The following is an 18,144-nucleotide window of genomic DNA, read 5'->3' on the forward strand; positions in this document are numbered from 1 at the left end:
TAGGCCAAAATTCAGAATTATTGATTTGATTACTAATTGTTGAGTGGGTAGCCAACTTTTGACTTTGTGAAAATCCTTATCTTCTTGTCTGAATAAAACGAAAATGCTAGCATCAAAACTGGGTCCACTTGAAAACATAAAAGTTGCAAGACATTGTCTTAACAAATCTGTGTAAACATTTGAGGTCATTTGGACTTCTAGAACTCCAGATATGGGCCAAACACTGAATAGTGTTCGGGTTGCAGGACAGATTCAGACTTCTCTGTTGTTGCTATAATTTTGACTTAAAAACGGCCTTCTTAGATCTTGATGAAAACATGAAAGTTATAAGCATATGTCTTACTGAATCTGTGTAAAAAATTTGAGGTCATTTGGACATCTAGAACTCGAGATATGACCTAATTACCAAACAGTGTTCCAGTTTAGACTACACCAACATCTCTTTTCTAAGTTTCACCCTCTCTTTATCTTCACAAATTTCAGTAGTTGAATTCATCAATCAATCCTTTGATTTATGTGATAGGCCTGCATTTAAGATGAACATTTACCATATATTAGGGCATTTTATAGTATTAGACTTGTTATTATAAAACATGTTTTAGTTAAGGAGTTATTGATACTTTAAGTGCAAAATGATGATATAAAACCTTGATAAATATGCACCTTTAAGTACTAATCACTTAGCACTTGGTTAAGTCCAAGGATGATGGGTCTAGCAACTCGTCAAACCCGCAAGCATTTGGGCTCAGCACTTGGATAAGCCCGGGGGATGATGGTTCATAACCCTCTTATGGTCAGCCTTTTAAATAGTAGTTTCAAACATCCAAACAAAAAGCAATAAATGTTGATCCATCAATAGCCTCCTAAATCTTTGAGTGTCATACGTGAATATTTTGAAAAGTCTTTACTCGCAGCAACTGAGACCCTTTTTATCTTTCCTATTAGGATTCTTAAGTCTAGATGACTTCTTTCTATGGGTAAGAGGTTTGCCTTGGGGAACAGAATGATGGCTAGGACTCAATGTAGCACTTGAGTAGCCTTCTCGATATATATGATGACACAATGTTTTTTCATTTGACGGTGGGGATGTAGGGATTTTCTCTTTATAACCCTAGTTGTTCTTATTTTTACCTTTCATTTACTTTTACTTCGTTTAAGCTGTAAAAAAAAAAAAAAAACTACTCTTATAGAAGATACCTCAAGTCATGACTTTTTTTACTCGAGAAAAACCTATATGGATCATCCTAAAAAAAATTAAAAGGATCTTTCTTTTTCTACTAGAATTAATGGAGCCAAGAAACACTAGGCTTAGTTCAAGAAAGATAAGTTCTCCAGTTTTTTATAAGGAGTTCAAGTTTCAACCAAAACCTGAGAAGAGCAACAAGGAGCATGGGTCCCTCGAATTAGGCCCTAGGGTTCAAGGAGATGCCATATTGGTGGAGAGGAGAAAGATCCTCTCTTAAGGGCCCATCAGTTTTGGTGTATTTAAGGTGGACCATTATTGAGGTCTTTTGAGCATTATTGTTACTTTTAAAGTAAATGTACTATCATATTAAAGAGAGTCAATTCATCCAATCTCTTAAAAGATTTAATGAAGAGAGCATATACATCCTCATTGGTGATGTAGCATTTGTCCCATCCTTGGAAAAAGGTGTGATCATACAAGGGAGAACATTTCAATACATTCCAAGGTAAATTATGTCATAGCACTAGGGAGATGTTTCTTACTTCCAAATTAAATGTGTTATTGCACTAAGAAAAGTAAATTCATCTTATCTTTAGAAGATTTGATGGAAAAAAACGTATTCATCCGCGTTGCTAATGCAACATCTTTCCTATTCTTAGAGAAATGTGTGATCGCACTAAGAAGAACATGTCAATTTTTTCCAAGGTAAATTATGTCGTAGCACTATAAAGACATTCATTACTTCCAAAGTAAATGTGATATCGCACTAGGGAGAGTAAATTCATACCATCTTTGGAAGATTTAATAGAAAAAGCGTATACATCCTTGTCGCTAATGTAACATCCATCCTATTCTTGAGAAAGGTGTGATCGCACTAGAGAAAACATGACAATCTCTTTCAAGGTAAATTGTGTTGTAGTACTAGGGAGACATTCATTACTTCCAAAGTAAATGTGTTATCACATAAGAGAGAGTAAATTCATCCTTTTTTTGAAAGATTTTGAAACCTAAAGAGTATAAAGCATTTCTTTTTTATTCTGAGCAATATAATTCATGTACAAGAAACTTACATTTCTAGTCATTGATGATAATACATTTCTATCTCGTTTTAAGGCCCTAAAAAGGTTAAGGAATTGTGTTTCTCTGATGAAGGTTTTATGGGTAGTCGTCAAATGGACTCTTCCCAAATAAACATAGTTCCTTTAGTTATTGTGAAAATATGAATGGAAAAAGATAACATAACCTCCCTACTTAGAGATCATCTACCATGTCAGGTATGCAAGCGTGGCAAGAGTCCTTGGCTAGTAATAACTCCTGAAGTTGCACAGATTTAATCAACACTGTGTTGGTAGCCATTGAAGGCTTTCCAAGACCTCAAAGTTCTAACTCTAATAATAATTAAAGATGATAATGACAATGAAACCACTGGTTTGCAATAACTCCTAAAGTTACATGGTTTGAACCAACATCCTGTTGGTACCTATTAAACATCTTTCAAAACCTTAAGGTTCCAAACCTGATGGTAATTAGGAATGATAACAACCTGTTTCTTGAAGTAACCAATGATGAGGTCTTGTTTTATCTAGTAGGCTTGAAGGTCGGGCCTATACCCGGGATAAAGTCATTAATCTCGTAATTCTAGCAATCTGACCTACCATTCAATGGTGAAAGCGTAGGTAGATCATCATCGTTACTTGTAAAAGGTCTTTTTTTTTAAAATCTATTTGAGGACTCTTCGATGATTAAATTAGAATCAGTTTAGGGAAAAATAAATTATCCATTTAAGGATTTTTCTTTTAAGATAGATCTATTTGACATTGTTAAAGCATAGATAGAAAATTAAACCTGACATGATCATCTTTTTTTCATCCTTTTATAGCCCTCCAAGTGCTTCTCTTTCTTGTAAGGAAAAGGTTAACCTGTCTGTAAAGTATCTTTGTCTCATCATGATAAAATATCTCTAATCTATGGTTCTATTAGGATAAAAATTCTCTAATCTATTAGTGGGCATGTTGGCTCAGTGCTTTTCTAAGCCAAGGATAATAGGTTGGGGACAATGGGTTTGACAACTCGTTAGACCCACATGTGTTTGGGTTTAACGTTTAGCGAAGCCCAGGGATAATAGGTTCAGTAACTAGCCAGATCCACATGTGTCTAGGCTCAGCACCTGGCTGAGCCTAGAAAAAATAGGTCTCATAACTTACTAGATCTACGGGAGTTTGGGTTTGGCGCTTGGCTGAGCCTAAAAACGATTTATTATAACCCTTTCATGGTCAAATTCAGACAACAAAAAAAAAAAAAACAATGTTCATCCATTTTATACACGTACACGTGCATTGCATAATATCTAACCTTATTATTAAGACAAAACATTATTCATATAAAATAAAATAACAAACCTCACGATCATAATGACAAATTCTATACATATTTGTTTTAGTTTTTTTTTTTTTTCGCTAAATATAATTGCGGTCTACAATCAATGAATAATAAGGATATGATAAGATACAGCAATTTCCTCTTACAATAAAATTGAGTTCAAATTATGAAAAGGTGGTATTTGAACACACGACTTTTCCGCAAGTAAAAGCAGACCATGCCTCTAGAACAGTGACCCAATTCATTTTTCTTGAATGCTCCAAGATTCCATTTTTTTCATAAAGTATATACTTTGCAAGTGCAATAGCTTTCCCTTGACAAATAATTCCAATATATATTAGAAAAAGAAAGAAAGAAAGACGACCCAGCAATCAACAGCAAGAGTGTTAACAGCAAACTCATTTGCTAAAGCAAAACTCGAACATCTTTGACAGCTAACATGACCAGTTCATTCATTAAAAAAAAAAAAAAAAAAAAAGGTTGCCAGTAGCTAATGGCTGATCTTCCGAAGCTCTCCTCACAGCAGCAGCCTCCAAAGTCTTCTTGCCTCACCAGCACATAGGCAGTAGCTACAAACAAGAATTGTCAGTCTGTTCATGCCCCCAACCGCCGCATCCTTCCTCAATCCCAAACACCAAGAGAGCAAAACCCCTTCCATTTTCCCACCACCACCACCACAAGCCATGGGTGGAAATGGCAAACGGAGATGGAAAATCTCTTTCTATTCTCGCTCAAAACCTACTCAAACCCAACAACCTCCTCCTAAAGAATTCATCTGTCCCATTTATGGATCCTTAATGTCCGACCCTGTTGTTGTCTCCTCTGGCCAAACCTTCGAGCGGGTTTCTGTCCAAGTTTGCCGCGATTTAGGCTTTATCCCCACCCTCGAAGACAACATCCTCCCTGATTTCACCACAGTAATCCCCAATTTAGCCATCAAATCAACGATTCTCCACTGGTGTGATACTTCAGGCATCCAGCACCCTCGTGCACCCGATTACTCCTCTCTCGAGGAAATTGTCCGCCAAAAAATGAAATTCTCGTCATCAAAGTCGATGCATTTAAACATGAGCCGTCCAGATATTAGAGTTTCCGAGAGGGAGCTCCTTGAGGGTGTAGCTGAAAAGCCTCCTGTTCTTTTCTCTCACGCCATCACTGAGTTGGCTCACCGAGTCAACCATTTCTACTCCAGCTCCTCCGAAGAACCCGTGATTGTCAAAACAGCCGCCACTCCAGCAGCTAGTCCGCTCACTCCTTTGCCTCTGGCGACTCGGCCAGCGTGCTATTCTTCCACATCCTCGTCGTCCACTTCGATTACAGAATCCGAAGACCCTACTTCGAATTCTTCGTGCTCGCTTGAAGAAGATGAGATAGTGGAAAAGCTTAAAAGTGTTGATGTACGTGATCAAGAAGAAGGTGTGATTTGGCTGCGAAAGATCACGAGAACGAAAGTAGAAATCAGAGTTTCACTTTGTACGCCTCGATTACTCCCTGCTCTTCGTGCTTTAATTGCTTCACGACATTTTGTTGTCAAGACAAATGCTACTGCTTCACTTGTTAATCTGTCATTAGAGAAAGCAAACAAGGTGAAAATCGTGCGGTCGGGTTTTATTCCTATATTGATTGATGTGTTAAAAGAAGGGTTTAGTGAAGCGCAAGAGCACGCGGCTGGTGCGTTCTTTAGTTTAGCTCTAGAGGATGAGAATAGAATGGCGATTGGTGTTCTAGGTGCATTGCAGCCGTTGATGCAGGCGTTGAAGGCGGAGAGCGAGAGAGCACGCCATGATTCGGCAATGGCGTTGTACCATTTGAGTTTAATGCAGAGTAACCGGGTTAAATTGGTCAAACTCGGTGCTGTTTCGATGTTGTTGAGTATGGTGAATTCTGGTGATTTGGCAAGCAGGTTGCTGCTTGTGCTGTGTAATTTGGCTGCTTGTAATGAAGGGAGATCGGCCATGCTTGATTCGAATGCGGTGGCAATACTGGTAGGGATCTTGAGGGAGGGTTGTGGAGGGCATTCGGAGGTAATTCAGGAGAGTTGTGTAGCTGCATTGTTTGCGTTGAGTCATGGGAGTATGAGGTTTAAGGGATTGGCTAAGGAGGCAAGAGCTGAGGAGGTGTTGAGGGAGATTGAAGAGCGAGGGAGCAAGAGAGCCAGAGAGAAAGCGAAGAGGATCTTGATGGTGGTGATGAGAGGGAGTGAGGAGGAGGTTGAATGGGAGGAGGAGGTTGACTGGGAGGAGGTTTTTTTGGTGGAGTCAGAGGTGGTGGGAGAAGCTTGCATGGTCCAAACTCTACCAATTTTTGACAATTATAAAGTCTGTAATTATTTATAGTCTCTTGTTCTTCAATGTTTCATGCATCTGTGTCTCTTTCTTTTGTTGCTGAGATCAGTTGACTGTAAGAAAGGTTGTAAGATTTTTGGAATGCGGTGGCTGCGCGCACAAATGGCTAGAAACAAAGTTTGGATTTAGTTTTATTGGATATTTTACATAAATAATTGCAGCTGACCTTTGCCAAGAGTTTCACATTATATGATCCTTTATTGACTTGTTCTTGATTACTGGCTTTCGTTTTCATGTTGACTTGTGTATTCTGAGCACCAATGGATGATGGTAGGAATTGGTAGGTATGCCGGCAACTTTCTCTGGGCTTTTGGCAACGCTTCTCTTGCTATTTGAAATAATTTTTAATCTTATATAGTATAAAAAAATAAAAAATAAAAAGCTTTTTTTTATTATTCCAATGGTTGAGACCTTAATTTCGTAAATTTCTTCATTAAAAAATCGATCAACTTAGAAACTACCTTCGGATTTTATTTTGAAATTGCATATTTGATTGATTTTAAGTAAAATGTCACAACGTTACTTCAAATTTCAATAAAATTACCTTGTGTATAACTTGCCAGTACAAAGTCAGGGTGTGTTTGGTAGGGTGTGTTTGGTATTGTGGTTGTTGTTGTGGTTGTGGTTTTTAAAAAGTTATTTTATAAAAAGTACTTTTAGTTAAGGTTGGTTTGAAAAAATATATGTTTGGTTAAAACTGTAGTTGAAATTGAGGTTGAACAAAAAGTAGTTTAATGTGTTTGGTTAAAAAAAATGCTTTTCAAATTGATGTTATAAAATAATTAAAAAAATACTTTTAATTTAAATATTGTAGATTTAACTACCATTATTACATCATGAAATAAATAACTATATTTTTCATGATTTTTTAAGCACGCAACAATAAAAATTGAATTTTTTGTTACGTCATCAAGTGATCTTCTTCTAATTTTTTGAATAAAACTGAATTAAAATAAAAATAAAAACTGATTTTTTTTTAACTGGGTCTGACACGGCAAGAACATAATTGGAATTGCGATCAAATTCCACAAATGTTACGTCATCATGCTATATCCTTCTAATTTATGTAGTGTTATTAAATAATATTAAATACTAGTTTTTCAACTAAAACTCAATTTAAAAAAAAAAATTACAATTTCATTACGTACAAAATTTATTCGACAAAAACTACAGTTTTCATGATTTTTTTAGCATGCAATAAAATTAGGTAAAATATTATCATGAATAAAATTGGGATTAAAGTATGAGTAAATTTAATTAACCTTAAACTAATTTTTAAAAAAAAAAAAAAAAAAATATTGTTCACATTTACATGAATAGTGCGAGTGAAATCACTGGTTTTTTTTTAATTGCACTGATTTTTCAAAAAAAAAAAAACAAACTTTTCTTGGTTTTTCAAAATTAAAAAAAAAAACTAAAATTCTGATTTAAGTTTAGGGAACAGTGCGAGTGAATTAAAAATTCACTCGCACTGTACAGTGGAGCCATGCTCCACTATTCCAGCTTTTTTGCTGCGTCTCCCAAACCTCCGTTTCATTTTAAATTTGAGTGGGCCCTACCAGTGAAAAGCAGGTTTTGTTTTCTTACCAAACGAAAATAGGCGTGGCTACGGGTGAACCTCACCCGCAGCCACGTTACCAAACGGTCTCTTTATGTGAGATTTTCCTAACTCATTTTCTATCCCTAATTTTTTAATTTTATTAAATTAAAAATATAAAAAAATTATCTCCATCAAAATTCTTTAATTGTTTTTTAAAACTTAGCTATTTTAATAAACTTTTTAAATATTTTTAGCTTTTTTGTATATTTTATTTAGTTTCAAAAATAGTGAACTAATAAAAAAGATAATAAATCAAGTGTGAGCTTAAAAAAATAAAATAAAACAAAGATAAGAAAAACATGGGTGCTTTTTTTGGAGATAAACGCTTTAACAAAGAAGTCAGGGCATATCGTCTATATAAGACTCTCTCTTAACCAAACAATACCCTGTTGTTCATCTAGTTACGTTAATGACTTTATTTTGATCTGGGAGCAACTACCCTGGAAGTAGATAATTCTTGAAGGGAGATCTCTAATTATTCTTTATGTCAACTATGGTGGCCACTAATCCATCTTTTAGGTTTGGTTTTTTCAAGATTTCAATCCATACATTCAAAAAGAGTTTGATTAAATTGAAGTTTGCCAGTTTAGAGAAGAGATTTGTCCTTCCATTCGTTTCTCTTGGAATATGATCAATTAAAATTTATTTACCTTTATCTTTCTCAAAAAGAGGAACTTGAACTTTTTGTATATAAGAACCCCAAAATTTCAAACAATTTATTTGAAATTTCATTATTTTTTTCTTACAAAAATTTTGGCAGGATTTCCTCTAATTTAATCTATCCCAAGTTATCGACAATTTCGACAATAGTCCCAAACAAACCATTTTCAACAATTCAGTATTTCTATTTTATTCCAACATTTCACAATCAATGATATTTTACATTTTATAACATATCAATTCAAGGAATAATCATGTTAACAAATTAAAAGAAAAACAATTTTCTTAACAATCATACACATAATCATAAATTATACATTTGATATTTCTCCTTCGATCATATTTAATCTTCTATGTAATATTATTAAACAAATGATATTAACTAAGTGCTTATATTTCACCATTATGCTTGGAAAATAACTACCTAATAAAGTACAAGTTAAATAAGTTAGTTTATTTAAGTTCATACATGCACAACAAAATGATCTTCAAAATATATAGGAAGTATTATTTTTTTCTTAACATGACTAAAAGATCTACTAATAATAAGAGTAATCTCCAAAGCTACTACGACACGCGATATTAAGATGAGCACACTAATTTAAAAGATAATCATGGTTAATTAGAGCAAATTAAAATTTTTATTTATATATTAATTACTCACAAATAAATTTTTGAATTTATAACACATTCCTAGAGTGCCAATCACAAATCATTAATTCAATCTAAAACCGTCCATTCCATAAGGTGCTTGTTCCAAACTAAAATAACTGAACCACCAGTCACCTATTCATAAGGCCAATTTCAAACCAGGATAGCTGGTCTACTAGTCGCTCATTCACAAGGCACCAGTTTCAAATTAGGATAACTAGTCTACCAGTTAATAATCAGAAAACAAATTAACATGTGAAATTTATCATCATGGCATATAAATTTTCATTTATCATGGAGATGATTTAAATATCTAAAGTTTAAAAAGTTCAAGGTGTTAAACACCTACCTAGTGTTTATGTCTTACTAGTTGAACATGTCTGTTGAGTGATTCTTGTAGCCTCGTTTACTCTTATAGGTTCATTTCATTACTAATTAAATTACTATGTCAATAATGTCATCACATCACCAATTTAATTCCATATCAACAATGTCAACCCATCATCATTTTAATTATTTCATCAACAATATTACCACAAACCAATTTAATTATTAAATCAACAATATTAACTCATCACTAATTTAATTAATTCATCAACAACATTACCACATAACTCATTTAATTATAAATCAATAATATCAACTCATCATTATTTTAATTACTTCATCAACAACGTTACCATATAACTCATTTAATTATCAATCAACAATAGCAACTCATCATTAATTTAATTACTTCATCAGCAACATCATCACATAACTCATTTAATTATAAATCAACAACATCAACTCATCACTAATTTAATTACATCATTAACAACATTACCACACAACCCATTTAATTATCAATAAACAATATCAACTCATTACTAATTTAATTATTTCATCAACAACATTACCACATAACTCATTTAATTATAAAATCAACAATATCAACTCATCACTAATTTAATTACTTCATCAACAACATAAACAAACAACCCATTTAATTTTCAATCAACAATATCAACTCATTTAACTCCAAATATTATGGATTGTTAAATCACAACTCAAATCAAATAAACACATTTTCATTATATGCATATTTTATATCCCTTAAATGGTCATGGGTGTTTAATATAGGTATGTCATCTTTATTAATTTTTACTAATCTAACACCCTTATAAGTCACATCCTAATAAAGTTAACATCAATTATTGCTTCACCTAAAGGGATTAGCTGCTCAGCCATTGGCACGAGCTTGTCCTAGACATTGTTCTCAAAAGAACATTCAGCTATAAAATCTGTTAAGGCTTGCCCTTCAATAGCTGGTGTTAATTGGTATAAGAGTCCATATTCTCCTAACTCAATTGCCCAACTCACTAATCATTTAAAAATATTTGGTTTGTTGAAAATCTATCTCAAAGTTTGGTATGTTAACACTATAATTTGATGAGCATGAAAGTATAACTTTAACTTTATGTTAACATAAGCCAAAACTCATACCATTTTCTCCACTTTTAATCACCTTATCTATATATCCTAGAGAGCTCAGTTAGAATAGTAGACTAGATATTGTATAACCTTTTTTTTTCTTTGACAAATGCCACACTAATGGCTTGATTAAAAACCCCAAGGTAAAAGAATAGACTCTCACTTTCTCATGGTTGTGACCTGGAGAGAAAAGATATGTTTTGAACTCTTTAAAAGCTTTATGACATTTTAATGTCCACTCAAAGTTAGTGATATTCTTTAAAGTGTTAAAGAATGGCAGACTTCGTTCCCCTACCCTAAATATGAATTTGTTAAAAACAGCTAGTCTTCTAGTGAGATATTGGAACTCTTTAACCTTCTGAGGGGGAGTTATATCTAGTATCGTAAGGTTGAGTTTTATCCCCTTATTTCTCACTAGAAAACCCAAAAAGTTTTCTTCTCTAATGGTGAACACACACTTGGAGGGGTTAAGCTTCATCTAACACCTACCTAAAAAAAATCTCTTCTAGGTCTTTGAGATGTTGTTCAAAACTTATTCTATTTACCAACATGTCATATTAAAACTTAAGGGTTCTATCTTTTTCTCCATTTCTTCTTCACTTTATGTAAAAATAAAAAAAAAATAAAAAAAAAACAGCCATATACATTTTCTAGCAAATTTATCCATCCTCCTTACAAATCCGATCCAGTCACCTAAGCCACCCACGTCGACCTATATCTATTAGTATTAGGTTAATTTATTGAGTTGTTTAGTAATGTATTTAAGTTTTTTACTTCTTTTTCCAGGATATTATTTTTGTATTAATGCATGATTTGTATGTTAGGATTTGTTTTGGATTTAAAGAAAATTAATTTTATTTATCATTTGATGAAATTGAGTTTGATTTTGTAATTTGGGTGTGTTATAATTGAAGAAATGATGGGGGTACCAATTATATTTTGTCAATTTTATTGTTAAGTTAGAAATTTATGGAAAATTGATCTTTGTTAAATTCATAATAATTAAAATGTATTAATTTAGGTTGAATAAGTTTGAATTGAATAAATAATGGATAATTAGTTGGGTATCAATTAGTTTTTGTTAATTTCATTGTTTAGTTCACGTCTTAATGGAAAATAGAATTTGTGTGGAATTGATATATACTTATTGGATTGTGAATTCACTTATAATTAAAAAAAAAAATGAATTTGGAATTGATAGTTACATTATTTATACTTTACCTCAATAAACTTATTAACTTTAACTATTGTTATGATTAGGAAAAAGAAATCAACGCAATAGCTAAAAAGGTTCTCTCTCTCTCTCTCTCTCTCTCTCACACACACACACACACACATTCACCTTTTTCTCTTGTTTCCCTTTCACATGGTATATGTACTTATATATTTTGTCTCAATTCTCTCAGAACTTTAGTATTGTGTTGCTTCACTATAATGGACGGATAACCGAAATGGGATGAGTTTGAGTGGTCAAAGCGAACTGTTCATATCAATGCTCACAAACAAACAAAGTGGTTAGAAATTCCACCATTTCTAAACTTTTAGTTAATTCAAATAAATACTTTAAGTTATATTTACTAAAATACTATTTGAAATTTAGTCTAGATGGTATGCCAAATACTTTTTTCATCCCAACATTTTTGCTCCTTATGATTGTATTTTTCTCTAGGGAGAAGACCGATTATGATTGGTTATTCATTATGAAAATCAAAACTAGAAGTCATGTCAAAGTTGTTAAAGATGAAGTAGATGAGATCGACCTTGAATTTAACAAAAAATATGGTGTTGGAAATGAAGTATATGTGTAAGAGATATTTATCTCTCATTAATTTTTGTGTTAGGGATATTCATCCCTCATTAATGCATATGTAATAAATATATGTTCCTCATTAGATTCAAGAGATATAAATACTCCTTGAACCATCCAAGTATAGGGTTCATAATTTCTCAATTCTCAACATATATACATAACAATATTTTCTTTCACTGAGCATTTAATATATACCAAAATAAAAATTAACAATCTTATTCATAGAATTTAAAGTTTCTTTGCATATTTATTGCATGCATTCTCTCTACAAAGATATTAACTTAAATATTTAAGAGTCTCAAAATTTACTAAAGGGGACTGTTTTGTAGGTATTATGCTTTCCACAACAAACTACGACCTTCCAAAGCTACGAAGAATGGATCAAATTGTAAAAATATTTTATTAAACCCATTATTCAACCATTAAAAAATCATATTGCTAAGTGTATTGAATTTTGGAACATTATTAATGTATAAATAAATTAGACAAATAAATATGATAATATATAACATATAGAGGGTTGAAAAGGTAAACCAATTCTTTTTGTCCACTCTACTTGATGCGCAGGGTTTAAGCTTTGTCTTCAGTTATGGTTTGTCATTAAATAGAAAATGTGATTGTTTTGCTGAATTAAGTGAATGCAGCAGCAGTAACACAACAAACGCGGGACCTATTTGACTTAATTGGGTCTGTCCGTTTTGGCATTTCTGGCATAGTGATCAATAATATTTCTAGGTACATTTTGTACGTTACCATTCCAAAAAAAATTCTTAGGAACTGGCTGGTATGAGTTCATAAATAGTTGTTGAAATAATTTCCTTTTTTATGTTTATATGTTATTTTCCCAATACAATTGCTATTTTGAATCATAGAACCCAGATGGAAAAGGTGAAGGTGGATCCAGCTGAAGTTGCTTGCTTGGAGGCTGAGCTATAATGTACGTAATGGAAAGGGATGGTGTGAATTTTTTGTTTGGATTTGAGGAAACTCCACCCATAAAAAGTGTATTTTATGAGTTTAAATAAGAGAATAAAACTTTGATTATTACAGATTTTTATAAAAAATATATATTTTGACTCGAAATTAAGATTTATTATACAACTCAAGCACTTTATCATCACGCCATATCCATTGAGAAGGGATGGTGTGAATCTGTTGGCACAAATTGGATTGTGTCAAGGAAGCCTAATGCCGCTATGCCACTGTTTTAAGTCAGCATTGGGCGTCACTTGCTATTGCCTCGGAGTTTAGGACATACACACATCCAGTGCCTGCAGTTTTACGTATTTGTTAATGTTCGTTTCATGAAAGGTGCAACTAAGGAAATTTTGCTGGTCATTCTCTGCTACTTGTTTCACAGTTCTCCACAGAAGCATCTTTTCAGAGTAGTATTATGATTTCAGTGAATCTTTGATTAATTTCTTCAGCATCAATATCTCTCAAAGAGATGGAAGTGGAGAAGTGTGTCTATTCAGGCATGGTCAGGGGCTCCAGCCATCTCTCACTGATGATCTTCAATTAGGACCCTTGCTTTTAACGTTCAGAAGAGTAATGTTGGTTTAGATGATAAATGGATTGACTAACTATATTTTTCTGATGCAATTCCTCATTCTAATATAATATTTTGTCCTTTCTCATGTTAGAATTACAATGGTATATAATCCATATTCGTAAAAGATGAAGCAACGCATCCACATGATCGTGTGTAACAACAATAGTTCAATGAGTTATCATGCCAGAAAATTAAAACTAATGAATACGATCTCATTCGACAACAAGGAAACTAAGTCTGGATTGAATTGAACTGGTCGCACCTATTCCTCACTTCTCCGTTTTTTGCAGTCTTGATACCATGAATGCTAAGCTTCTGCATTGCACGAGAGAAATCCTGGAAGAAAACTGTCTGGTTTGTTGCATAAAGCTCCACAAAAGGCTTAGTTCTCGGGTCCTTAACAAGGGCATGATCATATGCCAAAAGCCCCAGCCCCCTAGGCAAGTTCTTGAAATACATATTATCAAACTTGCCTGGCGTAAACACATCATTGAAGGCCGACATGGTTTTATCTATGGTGTGATTAGCACAGATATTTCTCAATCCGGCTGCAAACTTGGAGTTGAGTTCAGGATCAGTTGCATGTTTCTTGCTGTAACTGTATAGCCTATCGGAGAATTCAATGCAATGAGAGAATCCAATGGTGTGACCACCTGTTAACGCAACCATTTCTTGAACATTGAATCCTTTGGAGGCAAACAAATTGATCACATGGGTCATACTCATGTTGCTCCTGGGGAGATTTCCCTCTACCCTGGAGGCCTTAGAGACCAAACCATCCTTACGTCCTAGTCGGATTTTGTAATAAGGTCCTCCAACCATGGTGACAAGATCACGTGTGGCCACTGCAAGGATGTCCGCGCAGGAGACGACTTTAGGGCAAGTTAGCTCAAGTGTAGTCTTTGCCCTAACCACCACCTCGTAGCCATCCCCTGACAGGGAGAGGTTAACGTCTGCATCGCGCTCGGCGGTGTTGAATGAGTTTGATGCTATGAAAACTGAGGCATCACATCCCTCAACCATGCAGTCATGAAAGAAGAGACGTAAAGTGCCGGCCGCGGTTGCAGGGTTGCTCATTTGTTTGGTGGTGATAGTTTCACGAACAATCTTTTCGAAGTTAGGGCATGATCTCTTGTAGTAATCAAAGGAGAGATTGGACTTCGACTCTGAGAAAGGAATGGAGAGGAAGAGAAGCAGAAGAACACGCAGAGGGAAAGCCATGCTTGGTGGAGAGAAAGAGGAAGGAGGATTCCTTTCTTTCTCAAAATTTCCTCTCAGCTGACAAAGGATTTGATTTTCCAGCAACAAGAAATGATGATAAGGAAGAGGAAGAAAAGCTTTGGGTGGATGGGAGGTGATTTAGGGAAACCTATACATTTTTGTCGGATAAAGGAGAATTTAGTTAGGTCAATTTCTGCTATTTTTTTCATTTGTTTGTCTTTCTCCCCCTTGTTATTGATCAGTAGCTTAATTATAGCTTACTATTTTTGCATTACTGTATATTTTTAGGGCCTTGCATGTCTTAATGGTTATAAACCTTTCATGGGATACATCTTTTGCCTCTCGAGAGTGGAAGGCGCTATGCCAGCAAGAAACCATACGTGTTTTTGCAAATTCCAGTTGCCCTTTTTAATTCGTCTTCTTAATTTCTTCAAAGTTCAAACTCCTGCTCGTGAATATATTTCGTTTTACGTAGTTTTATTTTATATCACAACACTTTCTTTATTTCACCATTCTACAAGCTTGATTTTTCCTTTGTTTAATTAGATAAAAAGTAACATTACTCACGTTTTCTTTCTTCCTTTTCTTTTTCATCATTCTCTTTAAAGGAGTCCAGATTTTTAAACTAAAATTAGCATCTTTTTGTTTTTTGAATCCACATATTTTCAAATTAATATTATAAAAACTATTAGAAAATAATATAAAAATAATAATTATGCTATATTACTATTTTTGATTCTCTTGCAAGTTCTAACTTCATCTATTTTTGGATTAATTATGTGCACAAAGCTAGATACAGAACTGCTAGCTAGGCCTTTTTTTTTTAATTTACGTGGGTATCCGGGTCAATTTGCGCGCACCACAATTAATCTCACGGCTCACTGAACATCCTGCAAACTCAGTGAGCATGTAAGGCACCGCGGGGGTGACAGGCGTGCACGGTGAGGTTTGAATCCAGGATGCAGAGGAAGGGAATAAGTCCCTTCAACCGCTGGGCCAAGACCTCAAATGCAGTTATTTGCGTGTATTATTCATGTTTTGTTTATATATAGTCATAAATATGGTTATTAATTTTCTTAGCTCAAGTACTATGTATGGAAAATTTAATATTTTTAATCCAACTCTAACTTTATTAATCAAGTATCATCCAATTCGATGGCTTAAAAAAAATAATTATTTAGGCTTTATTTAATTTTATTTAATATATTTTGAATAAATAATGAGCCCACTATTTTATTATATTGCTAGCTCATTTATCTTTTCATTGCTATTCTACTACTATGGCTCATTCTAAAATACCATAAATTTCCAATTTTATTTCCAATTTTTATAAGGTTAGGTTGCTCTAAACACAATAAAATAGATATGGAGATTGTTGTTTATTGCATTATGTTTCCATGCTGAAAATTCATAAAAAGACATTCCTTGCTTACGAGTTTGCTTATTAACAAGCAAGCAAGACATGTTCTCTTATTACTTCACCATTGGCCTACAGAGTTATAGGAAGGCTCAACTCAGACCAATCTCCCACTCCAAATTCTTGCTTCAATCTTAAAAGAGGTTGACTTATAAAGATTATAGATTTAATTTTTTTAATAAAAAAATAAGAAGGTGGGGATTTTGAATACTTGATTAGCAACGGTAAAAAGAATCAAACATTTATAAACTAAAAGAACATTTGCCTATTGCCATGGTTTTACCTCACAAAAGATTATATCATGTAAGTGACAAAGTCAATAAAAACTTCACATGGAAATTGGGATTCCATGGTTTGTGAAACCGGGTATAGACTTGAAACAAAAATGAGCCTAATTGTTTGGCTTGAATGGTATGGAGGTTCACCTGAAAAACAAACCTATCATGAAAAAATAAACTCTCTAATGCTTAATTAGGTTAGAAAATGTATAAGAGAACAAAATATGTAAAGTATATAGTTGTAGAAAAATATTGAGTTTGAGAAAATGTTTGTTTACCTAGTAACCTTATGTATTTATAGACCTTGGTCATACAATTTAACTTGAAAGTGAAGAGTGTTGATTGATTGATGAAATTATTGGTGTGCACCATCGATCATAGTATTTGACATTGTCATTGGTGAGATGGTTAGCAAACATCATTGACATGTTAGCGAGAAATATTCATTGGTTGAGAAAGAGGCACTTGTATTGTTTAAAAAGTGGTTCGTGTTTGCATGTCAACCTTTGATAAAAAGTATAGTGCTTGCATAAGAGCTTGTAAGGAAATATATAAGTTAATCATGAAAAATATAATGTGTGGCACCATATTCTGACCCCTCGATACTTGAAAACATATTGAGGTTTGTGTCAATGAGAGAGAAAAAAGATCACGCACGTACACACATATATATACATTATCATTTTCCCTCTAAGTCTTTTAAACAAATGTGTTTTGACTAATTGAGGTGCAAGAAGAAAATATTTACAGCATAATGGCTTACCTTTCCTAAACATGTCTTGCATGAAAATGTTATTGTGCCTGTGTGTGGCTTTTTGTTAATATTTGGTCAAATTTTTGCAAATGTTTTTGCAAGATTGGGGGAGAGTTTTAATTTTATGAAGAGAAGCAATCTAAAAAACAAAAACAAAAAAGCATACGTGGGCTTGGTTGTTAGGCTAGAAAGTGGTAGAGGTTTGCCTGAAAAAACAAGCCCTTCGTGGAACAAAGGACACTCAGATACTTAAGTCAATAAATGTATAAGAAAAAGAAATATGTAAAGTTAATAGTTGTAAAAAAAAATATTGAGTCATAACGTCAATTTACCTTGAATATAAAGAGTGTTATTTTATTGGTGAAATATTGGTGTGTACCATCAATCATAGTGTTTGATATTTTCATTGATGGGATGGTTGATGAATGTTCGTAATGCATTAATGAGAAAAAGACACCTAAGTTGTATAGAAAATTATTTATTTTTGCAGGTCAACTATAATGTATGTTTGTACTTAAAAAAAATTATCAAAAAACATGTTAGTTAATCATAAAAAAATATTATGAGTGTGAGTAGTGGCACCATTTACATGACACTTTTTGGGTTAGCCCCAACTGTGCCTATATATATTAAAAAAAAAAAAAAAACTCTCCAGCATCAGCAAGTTTATTATTAAAGAAAAGGGATAAGGACTTATTAGTGTATGTGATATAAGTATAAATTAGATGGTCCGTTAAAAAGATCATACATCATAAATCTAATAAAATAACTTTTTGCATGATTGGACTCTTTGGGAAAGCCTTAAGAAAGAGTACACA

General features: G+C 33.4%; 2 protein-coding genes across 2 annotated transcripts; one reads left to right on the top strand and one right to left on the bottom strand.

The window, feature by feature from the left end:
- Window positions 1-3,896: 3,896 nt before the first annotated feature.
- Window positions 3,897-6,098, top strand: LOC118044568 (U-box domain-containing protein 38). Its single transcript, XM_035052926.2, has one exon. The coding sequence runs from the start codon at window positions 4,162-4,164 to the stop codon at window positions 5,899-5,901; it is 1,740 nt and encodes a 579-aa protein (XP_034908817.1). The 5' UTR covers window positions 3,897-4,161; the 3' UTR covers window positions 5,902-6,098.
- Window positions 6,099-13,887: 7,789 nt separating this feature from the next.
- On the bottom strand, window positions 13,888-14,877 carry LOC118044567 (peroxidase 65). Its single transcript, XM_035052925.1, has one exon. The coding sequence runs from the start codon at window positions 14,875-14,877 to the stop codon at window positions 13,888-13,890; it is 990 nt and encodes a 329-aa protein (XP_034908816.1).
- Window positions 14,878-18,144: the final 3,267 nt, after the last annotated feature.

This window comes from Populus alba, chromosome 12 (genome assembly GCF_005239225.2).
Source record: "Populus alba chromosome 12, ASM523922v2, whole genome shotgun sequence".
NCBI classification, from domain to species: domain Eukaryota; kingdom Viridiplantae; phylum Streptophyta; class Magnoliopsida; order Malpighiales; family Salicaceae; genus Populus; species Populus alba.

Excerpts from the sequence above, each read along its gene's own strand:
- LOC118044568 (XM_035052926.2), top strand. The coding sequence starts at position 4,162 with ATGCCCCCAACCGCCGCATCCTTCCTCAATCCCAAACACCAAGAGAGC.
- LOC118044567 (XM_035052925.1), bottom strand. The coding sequence starts at position 14,877 with ATGGCTTTCCCTCTGCGTGTTCTTCTGCTTCTCTTCCTCTCCATTCCT.